Raw genomic sequence first — 16,409 nt, 5'->3', positions numbered from 1 at the left:
CACAATCAATACAAAAAAGTAGGGCCATCTTTTTCACTGACCTTTCTTCATCTATTTTCTGCAACTGATTTCTTAACTTTATTTTCTGTTTCTACCCTTTCCCTCTTTCTCCATCTGTTATGTCTCTTTTCTATGGCTTGATCTGTATGCATTTACTTTTAAATCTGATAAAAGTATTAATTCATAGAGGTAAGCCCCTGGAATGTGTTCCTCTTTTCAAATCTCTGTTTGTCATATGTTCCTAAGGGAAGAAGTGACATTTTTGGTCTCGTTTTATGGTTACTTGAATTTAAACAAATACAGGATGCAACCTTACAAAAGTGTGTTAGAAAAATGTTGGTTTTATTGTAAGTTGTAATCCCTTATATTGAGTCCAAGGAAATACAGTCTGCAGAAAAAAATGTACATAAACTGTGCGGGAGGGAAGAGATCCCCTCCTAAAGTGTCTGAGGAAAGAATGTGAAAGAAGTTTCTAATGTTCATACGCATTGTGCTGATGACGGAGGATACTGCTCTTTGTTATACACTGCTAGAGATAGGCTGAAAGAAAATTACACAGGGCACAATAAAGCAGTTAGGAACTGGTTTTGGTTGTATCATAGTGACAGTGATTAGAAGAGGTGAAAACCACCACACAACCCAACTTCCAGGAACAGGAAATGCACTCCTGCGCAGCCACTAGCTCCAATCAATGGTCTTGGTCCTGCAATTTCAAGAGAACAAAAGAATATTTGAAAAAAAAAAAAAAAACCCCACTCATGCTAAAAATAGTAACACAACTAACAATGATTATTATTTGAACTCAATTGCAATTCTTAGGTTGAAGAATGCTTAGTTTTCAAAAAATACATTTTGAAGTCCTACCAGTAATGCTGAGTTAAAAAGGCAGAAGGTTGACAAATGTATAAATTCGTAAATAACCTGGGCTATGGGAAATATAATTGAATATTTCCAAAAATTTCCTCATGCAAGGAAGGAGACGGTAGACAAGCATTTTTGAATGGGAAGAATATCTGGAGTATGGGGACCTTTTGTATGAAACAGGAAGATATTGTCTGCATAATAGTAGGCTGAAATACCAAGGTCCTGAAAATGAGTAGCTAATGGACTCAAATGCAGGTAGTGTTCCTTGGGGCTCCTTGGTGTCTAGAATATTTATTTATTGCATTTGCACCCCACATTTTCCCACCTATTTGCAGGCTCAATGTGGCTTACATAGTACCGTCAAAGGCGTTTGCCCAGTGGCTCTTGCATTTATGATTGCTGGCTCTTGATCTGCTACTGAAAAAGGCATGAGTTAAATCCATCCACTTTCTTTATATAATAAATGCAAACCACTTTGGTTGTATCACAGAAAGGTAGTATATCAAGTGTATGACCCCATACGGTATATGGATTATTTCTCACTTGACTGCTTTTAACACAGTGTATATCAAAGCAATATATAAACAGTATCTAAAAACAAAAATTAACATAAAATTAACATAAATGAGATGGCAAAGGAAGGCCAATATTTAAAAGAGCCAAAGGATAGTAAAAGCTAAGAAATAAAAAGTAAGCCAAAAGAAATATCAAAGCTATCACCTGTTATCCCTTTGACCCTTACCCTTGATATATGGAAGTAGTAAAAATTGGTACTTCTAAGTATAATTACCAACAATTATGTATGGAACATGCTGAGCCATGCCACTTGCAGATTCTTGAAACTGCTGCTGTCACTGTATGTGCTGACAAACATATGCATATTCACTGGTGTCCTTACAAAAAAAGCTCCACATTTAGGAAGGCCTTTTGTAAAATACTTGAATGTCCTGACCTGAACTACCCAATTACTACCTCAATGTTCTGTGCCAAATGGGGCTCCATATTCAGGATCTCGTTTTTTATTTATTCATTCTTCTAATATTGGCTCTACAATGTTATGTTATTGTGTAAATACTTGTTCAAAGTCTACATTGCAGGGTAAACAACCATAAGAAACCTCTTTTGGGCCTAGACAATTCCATTTCTGTTTAGGCTGGTATCTATTTAACTTGGAGCTTATTGCAAGACCCCTCAGTAAATCAGCAGCTTAATAAAGTACTCAAAGGCCAAAGTACTAAAAAGATAGAAATTACACAAGGATGGATCAGCACACACTACAATGAGACCCTATTTGCAAAATTTATCTCCTTAACAAAAAAAAGTAAAATATAAGTTAATAGATGTTAATGTGAGGCTAAATCAAGCAAAGCAGCTCATTAACTATAAGTATGTAGTAAAATCAGAAGCAACATTATGGAAAACTTTTGTCTGCTATTATTTTACTGGGCTTATTTGCATATAAGATCTTGTGGAGCAATACTGTATGAACAAACAATATGGGAAATAAGTTTGCAAATCTAGTGAAATTTTGCTGCCCTTAATACATCAACCTCGCAGTCTGCTAAACTTCTAAGAACAGCCTGACAGACTGTGGATATAGGGACCTATTTACTAAACTGTACTATGCAGTTAATGCAGAAATTAGCATATGCAAACAGTGCAGCAGCTGGACTGTGTGAGCTGGTTCCCATATAAACTGTCTAATGTGGAATGGGGTGGGGAATAGGCAGGGGTAGGGTCTTACAGTTAACATGGTGGTAGTTACCCTGAGTTAACAACTGTTAACATGACAGATAATAGAGGTAGGTGTAGCTAACTGCATCTTGTTATCTACCGTCAGTGTGCTTTTTCTAGTGAAAAAGGTGCCGGTACTCAAATGCCAGGCCACCCTTCAGGGGTGGGGTGATCACTGTGAGACCCACCCCATAATAGCCAGGCCCCCTGCAACCAGTCAAAGAATCTATGACAAGGCAGAATCGATGTGTAGAGCATGAGCTCTTTCAGTAAAACTTGCAGACCATGGGTCAATTTTAGCAGACAATGGAAAAGGTGCCGGTACTAAGTACCCCCAAGTATCCCCTCAAAAAAAAGCCCTGTCTACCATGCAGTTAACATGTTCTAAATGTATTGTCGCTGCCAGTCATTTTATCCTCCATAGCCCCAGGTACAAAAAAAACTTAGAGGTCCTTTTACGAAGCTACGGCAAAATGGGGCCTGCACCGGTGTTGGTGCGTGCTTTTGATGTGCACTGAGGCCCATTTTTTCCGCAGCGAGTAAAAGGCAGGTCCTTTTTTTTCAAGAAGTGACTGTGTGGCAGGGCCGTGCCGACACGGTAAGCGAGGTAAGCATGGCAGGAGGGCGCCATCCTCTGGGGGGGCGCCCCGCCGCACCATGCTTACCTCGCCCTCTTCTCCCCAGATCCTTGTCCTTTTTTTTTTTGGTTAAATTGACCTCTCTGACGCGTGGCAGCGTAGCGTTAGTGAGGAGGCGGCGCTCCCCTGCCCCAATGTGTCAGTCTCTTCCCTTTGCTCGGTTCCGCCTTCTTCTGATGTCAGAAATGACATCAGAAGAAGGCGGGACACTGAGCGAAGGGAAGAAGAAACGTCGGGGCGGGGGAGCGCCGCCTCCTTCTCACTAACGCTACGCTGCCGCGCGCCGGAGAGGTAAATTTAAACAAAAAGGAAAGGATCTGGGGAGAAGAGGGCGGGTAGTGTAGCGATCGTTTTCGGGGGGGGGGGGGGGCGCCGGCAGGGCCAACTACAGGGGGGTGCCGGCGGGGCCAACTGCAGGGGGGCGCCGGAGACCCTAGGCACGGCCCTGCTGTGTGGCATGTGTAGCACTTGCCACGTGGCCATTTCGGGGGAGCATTTACCACCCCACCCATTGAGGTGGTGGTAAGGGCTCCTGCACTAACCTGGCAGTAACTGGGCAGTGATTACCGCCGGGTTCACACCGGCGCTACAAAAATTGAAATATTTTTGCAGCTCCGGAAATGATTCGCGCTGAGGGAGGGAACTACCGCCGGGCTGCTGAAGTAGCCCAGCAATACTTCCCTTTTAGTGAGCGGTAAGCCCACATTGGGCTTACCGCCGCTATGCAAAAGGGCCCCCTTAGATTGTGAGCCCTCTAGGGACAGAAAAAGTACCTGCATATAATATGTACAGTGCTGACTATCAGGCTTATTTTCGAAAGAAAAGGGCACCCATCTTTCAACACAAATCGGAAGATGGCCGTCCTTCTCACAGGGTCGCCCAAATCGGCATAATCGAAAGCCGATTTTGGGTGTCCTCAACTGCTTTCCGTCACGGGGACGACCAAAGTTCATGGGGGCGTGTTGGAAGCATAGCGAAGGCGGGACTTGGGCGTGCCTAACACATGGGCGTCCTCGGATGATAATGGAAAAAAGAAGGGCGTCCCTGATGAACACTTGGACAACTTTACTTGGTCCTTTTTTTTTACAACCAAGCCACAAAAATGTGCCGTAAATGACCAGATGACCACCAGAGGGAATCGGGGATGACCCCCACTTACTCCCCCAGTGGTCACTAACCCCCTCCCACCCTAAAAAAGTTAAAAAAAAATAATTTTTCCAGCCTCTATGCCAGCCTCAAATATCATACCCAGCTCCATGACAGCAGTATGCAGGTCCCTAGAGTAGTTTTAGTGGGTACTGCAGTGCACTTTAGGCAGGCGGACCCAGGCCCATAACCCCCCCTACCTGTTATACTTGTGGTGGTAAATGTGTGCCCCCTCTTCATCCCTAAGGGCTATGGTAGTGGTGTACGTTGTTGGGAGTGGGTTGGGGGGGTTGGGGGGCTCAGCACACAAGGTAAAGGAGTTATGCACCTGGGAGCTTTTACTGAAGTCCACTGCAATGCCCCCTTGGGTGCCCGGTTGGTGTCCTGGCATGTCAGGGGGACCAGCCAGGGGACTCCTGAGGCAGGCCTTATAGCCGAAACACAGCCTATGTTGAGTCGTTTGGAGACTGATGATTAAATATCTCAAAGCCTCGAGTTGCCCTGAGTCATCTCCACTGTCTTTTGATTGCATTGGATCTATTTATGGAGTATTCCTCTATGTTGCGTTCTGCCTAGACCTTGACCATGTGTTTGCCCACCTTCAAACTATGCAGTATGGCACATAGGTACGTGTTTACCAAATAACTATTTATAGGCATGTATATGACTAGTATACCAGTATTTGTTCATATATGAGCCACCAAACTGTAGGCTGCTCATATATTTAATTTAATACTGACATTTATAGGCCACTTAACCTAAATAAACACTAGACGGCTTACAAAAAAACCTCCAATTACAATGAAGCTTAATCAAATACAGTGTAACATGATCTATAGCCCAACTTCCCAACACTAATTTTGCTGCAACATTCCGCAGGACTTGAATTCTAATCAATTGACGACAGATTAATTTCAGATGGAAGAAAACCTTTTTTTACAAATAGTTCATCTGCTTCTCCATAGACAGATTGGAATCAATTATGACACCCAGAATTTTTATCTCAGATTTCAGCCATACTTCTGACCCTCCCCCCCCAATCTTACTGCCCATTTAAAACCTTATAGAATTACCTCCATAGTGATCAATTTTTGACATCTCTGCATTTAAACATTCAAATGCATAAATGATTCTAAATTAACCTTATTGCTGCAGGTCAGTGCTTTTCTCTTTTTTTATTGCAAATGGGTTTGTGTATCTGGAGTCCAACTTACGTTCATACTCCTTGGCCCAATAGGTTGGAAGCCCCCAGCACATTCCTTGAATGGCTCCACTGAATTCACCGAGGTTGGTGATCATGGAGCTAGTGATCTCATAGTGCTTGCGCAGGGCGCGCAGTTCTTCTCGCATCTCCTGTTGCACAATGAGAGATAATGGAGAGTTAGTAGGCATGGCTATTCCTCTGAGAGAACTGTAAAGGAAGCAACAGGGGACAATGTACAATGGAACTCCTTTATGGTCTTTTTCAGAATGGGGGAAAGTCATCTTTGAATGGGGCCCATAGTTACTTAATCTGTGTCTGCAATTTAAGAAAAACAGAATATACATATATAATAAAATTACACAAGATCTACACTAATGGTTTTATGGAGTGTTGTTATCCACGCAGTGTGACTAACTTCATGTGTACCTCTTCCGGCTTCCAATGTTATTGCTTGAGATAATGTGACATATTGATGTTGTCTTTATTGTGGGCTATATTAACCAAAACAGCCTTTCAAAAATGCACAAGTTAGAGCTAGACAGATAATATATGTGAGAGTACGTAGGAGCTAAATTTTCAAAATGATTGGAAGTGCTAATCCCAACACAAATTACTCCTACCAGGACACAATAAAGGGGTTTGCTCAATATTAGGGGTTCTATGCACCCACAGAGCTGGTGCTTGTGGACAGTGCTGTGCATTGAAGTAGGGGAGAGCTGGATTTGATTCCCTAGCCTAGCTTGAAATTCAGGGTTGAGTAAGCTGTAAAAGTAGTGTCCATAGCCCAGGGCACGGTAAGACAGGGAGTCCCAGCCAGTGGTCAGGTTGAGGGTGAATTTGGGAGCTATTCTCTGTGGAGACAGGGAGAGACTGCAAAGAAATAGGGGGAATGGAAATCCCACAAGTAGTTATTGGTTGCAGACTCAGGGCATTGCAGTCCTAGTAGATGCTGGTTCCAACTTCAGTGCTCATATACAATTTTCAGGAAATTACTGAAGATGTCTGTTTAGTCAACTTTCTTTTACGATAATGATAGTGGTTGTTTTTTGTTATATGTTGTTTATTGTGACAAACTGTTAACAAATTTGAAATCTGCCTTGAGCTTCAAGGTTAGGCCAGAATATTTAAATTAAATTAAATAGTTGAAAGCCTTAAAAAGGGGAAGGACATTTCTAACTCCCTCACCCCCCCCCCCCCCCAAAAAAAAAAATACAACAAAAAAAAAGACAGAAAAAAGAAATAAAGCAATACAGAAATTTGAAATATGATTATCTCTTGGAAAAGGTGACTACAGTCACCAGAGAAAAAAAAATGAGGTTTTGATGGATTCTGTTAGAGCAAACGATTTGTAACACAACAGTCCAAACCCCATCTTTTTAGGTGAAAAAAATAAAAAAGTTACAGAAGCTGAAACATGCACCTTTTGCAGGTTGCTTATGGACCCATGATATGAAAACTCAGCCATTCTCAACAATTTGGAGCCACACTTTTAGTCACTTTTCCCAGAGTTGGTTAGAAATGCCCATCTTAGTAGGTCCTTCACATTCCAAGAGTCATATCAACATAAAAATAAACACTGTATGTAAATTAATATTAGTTGATTACCCTTCTGTTGTGAACCATTGTTTCAAAATCTCCTAAGCCTGGAAATGTTCTTCTGTCCATTCTGGCAAGAATGCATATTCCTTTGTAAGGCATGTGGTAAGCAATGATACCCTAGAAAACAAAGAAGAGGTTTTCAGTACCATTTTCTTACCCATGATGAAGTCATTCCTTTATACATGAAAGCTAGAGTAAAACGAAATGTTAAATTAGTGTATTAAAATATTTGATCCACCCCCACCCCAAAAAAGACCATCTCACAACCATAATCAAGCAAGAAAAATGTCTAGATTTCCTATTCGATTATGGCTGTGAGATGGATGCTTTTGCACTGAAAACATCCAAAATGAACAGCCATTTTCCAAAGAGAAACATCCAACTTTGAAGGACAAAAAACAAGAACATGAATGTCTGTCTGGCATAATTTTCAAAAATATGGCCGCACAAGTGTCCTTATAGAACAGAAGAGTAGCCCACTGATTAGTGCAGTGGCCTGTAAACCAAGGGGTCCCTGGTTCAAACCCCACTATAGCTCTTTTTCTTGTAAATGTGATCTCTCTAGGACCTGAATGTACCCTACTGTATCTGAATGTACACCACTTCAATAGCCTTCAAGCTTGCAGGTGTCTTATATGTTTAGGTACAGTAGGTATATATCTGTTTCGGGAAGGCTTAGAATTATTTAAACAACAGCTGAAGTGGGGCCTTGAACCTGGGCTCCTTGGGTCACAAGCCACTGTACTAACCACCAGGTTACTCCTCTGATCTGCTTACTGATTAGTTTAGAATGGCCATAATACCTGCAGCTGACATACAGCCTGGTTTTTCTTTACAGTGTCACTTTCAGGGGAGAAGGAAGGGGACAGCAGTCACTGGGGGATTGAGGGGACATGCCTTAATCCCTCCAGTGGTCAGCTGCTCAATTAGAGCAATGTTTTGTAATTTGGATGTGATTGAAACAGGTCTAGATAAAAACATCTTTCTTTTTAGACATGGATGTTTCTTCTTATTCGAAAATCCCTGTTGGACAGCCTGCCTTTGGGTCCTCCCTAGTCCCACCCAAAACACACCCCATTGCAATTTGAATGAACTGCAGTGTGAAACGTCCAAATTATGACTTTTGAAAATCAGGATTTGGACGTTTTAAGCAGATGGACTTCTTTTTTTAAGGCGTTTTCAGATGTTCATCTGCTTTGAAAATGAGTACCATAATGTTCATTGGTAGGTATAGAAAGGACCCTTTACGTGATCTGTGAGAAGTCTACCATACTTCAGTAGAACTATTATCATCTGCTCTGTTACTTAATACAATACTGTAGAGCAAGTTAGAGAACAAAAAACTAGATGATGTCCAAAATGTCAAAGGTTTATTAAAGCATCCAAAGACTCGACACAAGGGCCTGCCTCAGGAGTCTTCTGTGGGATTTCTCTAAATGTGTTAACTTTGCAAATGTACATCACTAATATATCTCATGCAATGTTAGATCTCTAACTCAGAAAAAACATGTTCTAATTTAGAGAAATCACACAGAAGACTCTTGAGGTAGGCCCTTGTGGCCGAAACACGACTCATATTGAGTCTTTGGATACTTTATTGGACATCATCTAGTTTCTAGTTTTTTGTTTTCTTGTCACCTTCACTGTGTAGGACACATTTGTACTTGCAAGGGTTTCTGTTTCTCTGTTTCTTTTGAGCAAGTTAGAGAACCATTTGTCTGAAAAGATGTAAGAAGAGTATGCCTGGGGATGGCATAGATGATCTCTTGATGTTCTCTTCAAACCCTGTGGTTCCAGAAATGATCAAATATATATCTAGTACTTACTTGGTTGTAGTCAAAGACAGCATTGGATGAGTGCCTCCCGGAATACAAGTTGAAAACAGCAACATTCACTTGCTTGTTGATGTTCACAGTCTGGTAGACGCTACCACCATCATTTCCTCTGTTTATGATTTGGATTGCCTAAAAATGAACATGAAGTATGATGAAGTTCTTTATTCTTATACTGCAGCAACTGCCTTAAAGAAGGGGTATGAATGTGTCACTGGAGGCTCTTATTTAGGGGAGAAGCCCAAATCTTTTTCAGTCTGTCCATTATATAAAACCTTTCATGGTAAACTATTGTCAAAGGACACCAAAAACAGCAAAGATGACGGACACAAACTGGGACAAAATCAGGGTGTAGCGCAGATTTTATTAGTTAGCAAAAACAAGACATGTCCAGTAGTTTTCAAAGTGCTGTTAACTTGACGCTGATGCAGAGCTTGCATACAGCTTACTTCTTTATGTTTTTTATGTCTAATTTGGAATTACGATTAAAACTAGTGAGTTTCTGTGTCATTGATCAGAGAGGCGATATCTATAGCCAGTTGATTTGAGTCAGAGTCCTGATGATGGCCAGGTGTCCGAAACACAATTTGTGTTGAGTCTTGTTTTTGCCAACTAATAAAATATGCGCTACACCTTGATTTTGTCCCAGTTTGTGTCCATCACCTTCGCTGTTTTTGATGTTCTTTGGTTAAGCGTGGAGAACTGTTCTTCCTTGTGTTTATGTTCTTTAAACTTTTGTCAAACCCCTACACCAATGCCTGTTCTACTTTCCACACCTTTCTATTTGTTTAACTTTGTTTCTGCAGAAAAAGCTATTCTGTATTATTAGCTACTGGTAAAAAAAGGCCCGTTTCTGACACAAATGAAACGGGCGCTAGCAAGGTTTTCCTTGGAGTGTGTATGTTTGAGAGAGTGTATGTGAGAGTGACTGTGTGTGAGAGAGAGAGTGAATGTGTGTGTGTGTGCTCCTCGGAAGAAAAAAAAAACGTCTGTGTGCTTGGATTTGAGTGTATGGGAATGACGGCTGTGTTGGGGTGTGGAAACAGAAATTAACCAATGGGCTTCCTTGCTCTTGTGTAGTAAATCATCGTGCATCATGGCCGGAGTCGGAGAGGAGAGGGAGGGCGGTGGAACAGTGAGCGAGTGTCTGCAGGAGGGTGGGTGAGGGGGACTGTGGGCGGGGGGACGGGGTCCAGTGCCGATGTTGGTTGGTTTTGAGTGTATGGGAATGACAGCTGCATTGGGGAGTGGAAACAGAGATTACCCAATGACAATCCGATTTTTTGAGTGTCATTGCTCCGCCCTCAACATCATCAAGTTGTGACGCGAGGGCGGGGCAGACACTCATGGGATCTTGCAACTACAAATTTAGAATGTTGGAGGTGCCTTTTATATATAGAGATAGGCTCTCTTCTAGTACAGATTGTGTTGGTGTGAGAGACAAGCTTCACTCACACAAATATTTAATTTAAGGAATATGTCATTAGTACATATTCTGAGGTCAATATTCAGCCATCACAGTGACCAAACTAAGGGACCCTTTTACTAAGGCTGGCATTGGGGGGGGGGGGGGCAAATAGGGCAGTTGCCCTGGGACCCATAGCACCAAGGGGCCTCGCAGTCCAGGCATCTCTTCCCCTTCTTCCCACCACAGTCCATTTTCTCCTCCCTTCCTGACCTCAGAAATTAAGGAGGGAGCCCCTGATACCCACTCCCCCAGATCTCTCCATCTGCATTGCTACTACGTAGTCCTGGCATCTCATCCCCTTTTCCCCATCACAGTCCTTCTCCTCCTCCCTTCCTGATCGTCTTTAAAATTTTTATCTCCCTTCTCAGAGGGGCCCCGGTCCTGGCGCCACTCTCACAAGCTGCCCACAGCTGCCCCGAAGCTTTCCCTCTCGTGGCAGAGAGGGAAGTTTCAGGACATCTGGAGGCAGCTTGTGAGGATGTTTTGGTTTTCAACCCACTAATATTTTCTATATTTTTTTTCTAAATCCACTCATCATGCAAATGACCATTTCTCCTGTAATTTAGAACAACCTCAATGTTCAAAAAGACTAGTGGAGTGGAGGAGTTGCCTAATGGTTAGTGCAGCAGATTGTGGCCCTGGGAAACTGGGTTCAAGTCCCACTGCTGCCTAACAGTTGGTAGTGGGTTGAGATGCTAGGGAACTGGGCTCAATTCCCTCTGCAGCTCCATGTGAAACTGGGCAAGTCACTTAACCCTCCATTGCCCCAGGTACAACATACCACCTAGATTGTGAGCCCATTTGGGACAGAGCCTGGACCTCTAAGAAATTGTAAACTACTTAGGTATAGGCAGTATATAAATAAAAATAGTGTAACTTGAGACATCCTGACCCAATTATCTCAGTTCCAACTTCTACATCCTTCTACTACTACTACTACTACTACTATTTGACATTTATAGAGCGCTACTAGGGTTACGCAGCGCTGTACAATAAACAAAGAATGATGGTCCCTGCTCAAAGGAGCTTACAATCTAGAGGACAAGATGGACAAGGAGAGCAGACAAGCAATAATTGGAGTAGACAATCAATAGTTGGAACAGTCTAGGTCTAGGTTCTAAAACAAGGCTTTTAACCAGTGGCGTTCCTAGCGGGGCTGACACCCGGGGCGGATCGCCGATGCGCCCCGCCCCCTGGGTGCAGCGCCCCCCCCGGAACAGCGTGACGCCCCCCCGGTGAAAGAACCCCCCCCGGGTGCACGTCGCTGGGGGGGGGGGGGTGCCGCGCGCCTGCCTGCTCTTCGTTTTCATGCTCCCTCTGCCCCGGAACAGGAAGTAACCTGTTCCGGGGCAAAGGGAGCATGAAAACGAAGAGCCGACAGGCGCGCAGCACCCCCCCAGCGGCTTGCACCCGGGGCGGACCACCCCCACCGCCCCCCCCTTGGTACGCCACTGCTTTTAACGTATAATTTACTCAGACTGAGGATGAATATTGCTGTTATCCAAATAAATGTTTGGTCTGTATTTTCTCCTCCTTTTACCCCGCCACGGATTTTAGATAATATCTGGATATTTAACAATTTAAATGATGTTGTCCCAACAGAGATAAGGTAAGTATACATTCACAGGCTGTAGTGAATGGATAATTGCCTTTCAATAAAAGCCCAATCATTTTGGGGGAAGGGAGCTTGTCATACCTATAATTTTAGTTTCGTCTGCTTACCTCATCTGCAGAACTTGGAATTAGGAAAATCCCCAGAAGAAGACCAACCAGAACCTTTAAGAGAGAGGATAAAACCTGAACAAGTGGGCCAGTATCTGTTACCAATCCTTCAAAGTCATACTCAAACATTACTATTCTCTTAGTAGCTCTCTTCCTAGCGTCATTGGTGAACATTTTCATTTATGACAAAAGTAGATTTCATTGTAATACCAAGCAGTCATAGCTTAAGGGACAATTAAGTACAATCACATACAGTATATTACTAATGAATAGCATAAAAATGGTGTAAAAATCAAGTTCAAATAAGGGGTCCCCAAGCAAATTTTTTTTCTGACAGCCCCCATAACAGGGAGGAGGAAGACTCCATTTAAGATTCAGGATGCAGAGTGCTTGTTTTCAAAGACAAAAATAAAAAAATCAGTGCTACTCCCAACCAGTTTACGCCAATGCAGCAAATACTTTAGTTCTGTCCTCCCAGCAGCATCTCCTGCTGCCAGGCTGAAGTCTCATGATGAAAGCCATGAAATATCATGACTGTTATTCTGAAACTTTGGCCTGCAGTAGAAGATGAAGTGCTTTGTACATCTCTGGCTGCTTAGGGGACATGGGCTGAGTGGCGAAAGCTGACAGGAGGCAGCATAGAATTTTTTTGTTTTTTCAAAGCAAGACATGCTTGCTGTGTTCTGCCTCCATTCCTGCAGTGTAGGGTAGCTGGGCCCTCTTCTTCACCGAGCTCCCTCCATTGTGGGGACTACTTGGACAGAAAATATACCACTGATTTAAATATCCTACATGCATATTATTTTTCACGCATTAAGAGGCCTATTTTCTAACTTGTGGTAAAGTTTCGCAGATACCATAATTTAACAAGTCATAACTGGAAAACCTCTGCATTAGCTGTTAGGGGCATTCGCAACATCTGTCATTCAGTTAATTCAAAGAAAAGTACTTTACCGAGTATTAACTGAATGGCTTATAATGCAATGAAGTTAACTACACTTATTCAGGTCACGTGGAGGAGCATAATCGAACGGCGCCGGCCATCTTCGGGGCCGGCTCCGCAAAGGGGAGGTGCCAACCATATTATCGAAAAAGATGGCCGGCCATCTTTTCTTTCGATAATACGGTTGGGGCCGGCTAAATCTCAACATTTAGGTCAAATGTTGAGATCACAGGGTTTACAGATGGCCGGCTTCAAAAAAAGTAGAAAAAAAATCCAAGTGCTTATCAGGGACAGCTTTTTCAGTAGTGCCAGTGGGATTTGAACCAGCCACCTCTGAATTACAGGTGCTCTAACCACTTGGCCACAGCTCCACTTACTTGGATGTCCCTCCCTTTTGATTATGCCCCTTCAGGTCTCTCTCAGCCAATCACAGACAGGGGTCTCTCTCAGCCAATCACAGACAGCTAAATGCGCTACTGAAAAAGCCCAAGCAACAATACTTTGGATTTAGGACGTGACAAGCACTTGGATTTTTTGGGGGGGGTGGATTTTTTTTTTGGGTGGGAGGGGATTGGTGACCACTGGGGGAGTAAGGGGAGGTCATCCCCGATTCCCTCCGGTGGTCATTTGGTTAGTTGGGGCTCCTTCTTGAAGTTTGGTCGTGAAAAAAAAGGGACCAAGTAAAGCTGGCGAAATGCTCGTCAAGCCTGGCTTTTTTTTTCCATTATCGGGCGAAGTTGGCCATCTCGTGAGCATGCCCCCGTCCCGCCTTCACTACCCTACCGACATGCCCCCTTGAAATTTCGCTGGCTCCGCGACGGAAAGCAGTTGAAGCCGGCCAAAATCAGCTTTCAATTATACCGATTTGGCCGGTTTCAGGAGATCACCAGCAATCTTCCGATTTGTGTCGGAAGATGGCTGGCAGTCTCTTTTGAAAATTAGCTGGATTGACTACCTCATTAACTGTTAACACATGGTAGCTACTTCTGCCTTAAGTGTAAGGGACATTTTCCATCCATTCCCTGCCCGCTTCCAGTTAGGGGTCAATTCTATAAGTGATCACCCCCTTTTAGGAGACCTGATGCAGAACAGTGAGAACCTATTCTATAATGTCATCTGGGTGCCCAGATTCCATGGTAGAATACTAGCAGAAACTGACATTGGCATGCCTAATGTTTACATGTCTATAGTTACACCAGCCATAGACCAGGCATAATTGTGGTTGCATAAATGCAGCAAGGTCACATGTAACTTACAGTATTCTATATGATACCACTTACACCTGCCCTTACAGAATAGCACTTAGGTTGCTGCCACTTACCAATGTAAGTCTATATTTTGTGCAACTGGTATTCTGTACATTATTCTCCAGAGTCTATATGCCCAGATTTAAGCGCACTTTCAAGATGCACATGCAACTTAATGAGTTTTTCTAAAGGGGCCCTTTTACAAAGGCGCGGTAGGCTCTGCATATGTGTAGCATGCGCCAAAACGAGACTACTCCCAGGATAGCATGCCACTTAGTGATAATTTTGGATTTGGCGTGCGCCCATACCGCTGAGACAAATGATTTTTTATTTCCTACCACGTGCGGCGTTTTCAGCGTTAATCAGCAGTTGGCGTGCACTGACCAGCCACCGTGTGTGTAGCGTGTGAGCCCTTACTGCTAGATCAATGAGTGGCATTAAGGGCTCAGGCCGTAAATAGGCACATGCTGGTTTCAATTTTACCGCAGGCCCTTTTCCCAACCCATTGAAAAAAAAAGCCCTTTTCTCAGATGTGGTAAAAACTGGCCCGGCATATGCCAAAAACATGTGCCCATGCTACCGCAGACCACTTTTTGCCACGGCTTAATAAAAGGACCCCTAAATTTTTTATTCATATCAGTTTAATGATTTACATTTAAAGAACAAACTTATGAAGGATATTAGCAAAATCAGCAATAAGATAAGCTCACAAGAGCAAACAAAACAAGGAAAAATACCCTTAATCTTAGTCCACAATTCACCGAGCCAAGATTCAAGGAAATGTTTAAGGAAATTACTTATAATTACTCAAAGATCAATTATTGAAGCAGAGAAGAATCAAACAGACACAGCCAGTCTAAACAGCATATAACTAACATGTGGGTTCATTCAAGGAAACATTTCTTTCACCTTCCTTAACAGAAATACATTCCAGCAGCTTTTTAGGGTCAAAGAAAACATAATTAATTGCATTTAGAGACACCAAAAATCTACAGGATAATGAGTTGCTAACCATCAATAACTGGATGCCAACAACCACTTATTGATGCTAATTAGCATCAATTAGGATTTGCACATGCATCCGGCTGTGCACTTTTCTATAACTCTGGATGCCTAAATCCCATAACGTATATCCCAAAAAGGGGCGTGGCCATGGGTGGGTCATGGGCATTCCAAAAAGTTGCATGCAGTACTCTATAAGTCTACTGCCTAAAGTTGGGTTTGGGCACTGGTGTGTTCTTTATCAAGTAGCACTTAACACTGATCTTTTCTAGTGCCCATTTTTGAGCGTGAGTTATAGAATTTCCCCCTCTGTGCACAAGTGCTGTGTAAATGCAGATGCCCAGTGACAGTATTGCTCTTTTAATGTAGAAGTTAGCAAATGCTGCTAAAGCACAATGTTAACTGTTAGCATGGCATCCGTTAACTATTAATATGCACTAACAGCATGATTAATAACTAGGCCTCTAATTGTATCTAGATATACACGGAAAACAATTCACGTGTAACAGTGCTCATTTTTTTTACCCAAGGAATATTATAACATAATGTTATAGTGTAAACTGGGCCTTCAATTCTTGACAATTTGGAGATAATTTAGTAATACAAGACTGAACATTTAGTTAGAAGGAAGGAAGGAAGGAAGAAAGAAAGAAAGAAAGAAAGAAAGAAAGAAAGAAAGAAAGAAAGAAAGATGCTTAAGTGGTCATCAATTTCCATGTGTAATGCCGCAATCAAGGCCTTTTTCTTTAAGTGATCTATTAGCTGTTAAAGTACTCACCACAGTCTTCATTGTGTTGTCTGTTTGAACCACTGCAAAGAAATTGCACAGCTGAAACTCAAGAATGAATTGTGGGGCATTTCTGTCCTTTTATACATTTTCAGGGTGCAATCAGATCAAAACCTGATATAAAATATTTGTTTTTCTTATTAAAGCAGATGTGGAACACCAGAGTAAACTAGATTTGTGTGGAACATGTTTGCCAACTAGGTTGAGCTTCACATTTTCCCAC

The 16,409-nt window shown here is 42.5% G+C and overlaps 1 protein-coding gene across 1 annotated transcript; it reads right to left on the bottom strand.

Moving 5' to 3' along the window:
- Positions 1-321: 321 nt before the first annotated feature.
- LOC115469339 (gastrokine-2-like) lies at positions 322-16,290 on the bottom strand. Its single transcript, XM_030201861.1, is given in 7 exon segments — positions 322-703; positions 5,597-5,735; positions 7,192-7,302; positions 9,012-9,149; positions 12,208-12,261; positions 16,178-16,218; positions 16,221-16,290. Coding segments are annotated over 7 exon segments (630 nt in total). The 5' UTR covers positions 16,276-16,290; the 3' UTR covers positions 322-611.
- Between the last annotated feature and the right edge of the window lie 119 nt (positions 16,291-16,409).

Source organism: Microcaecilia unicolor, chromosome 4 (genome assembly GCF_901765095.1).
Source record: "Microcaecilia unicolor chromosome 4, aMicUni1.1, whole genome shotgun sequence".
NCBI lineage: Eukaryota > Metazoa > Chordata > Amphibia > Gymnophiona > Siphonopidae > Microcaecilia > Microcaecilia unicolor.
Note: the sequence above shows the minus strand (reverse complement) of the source record. Positions and strands in the feature narration are given on the sequence as shown.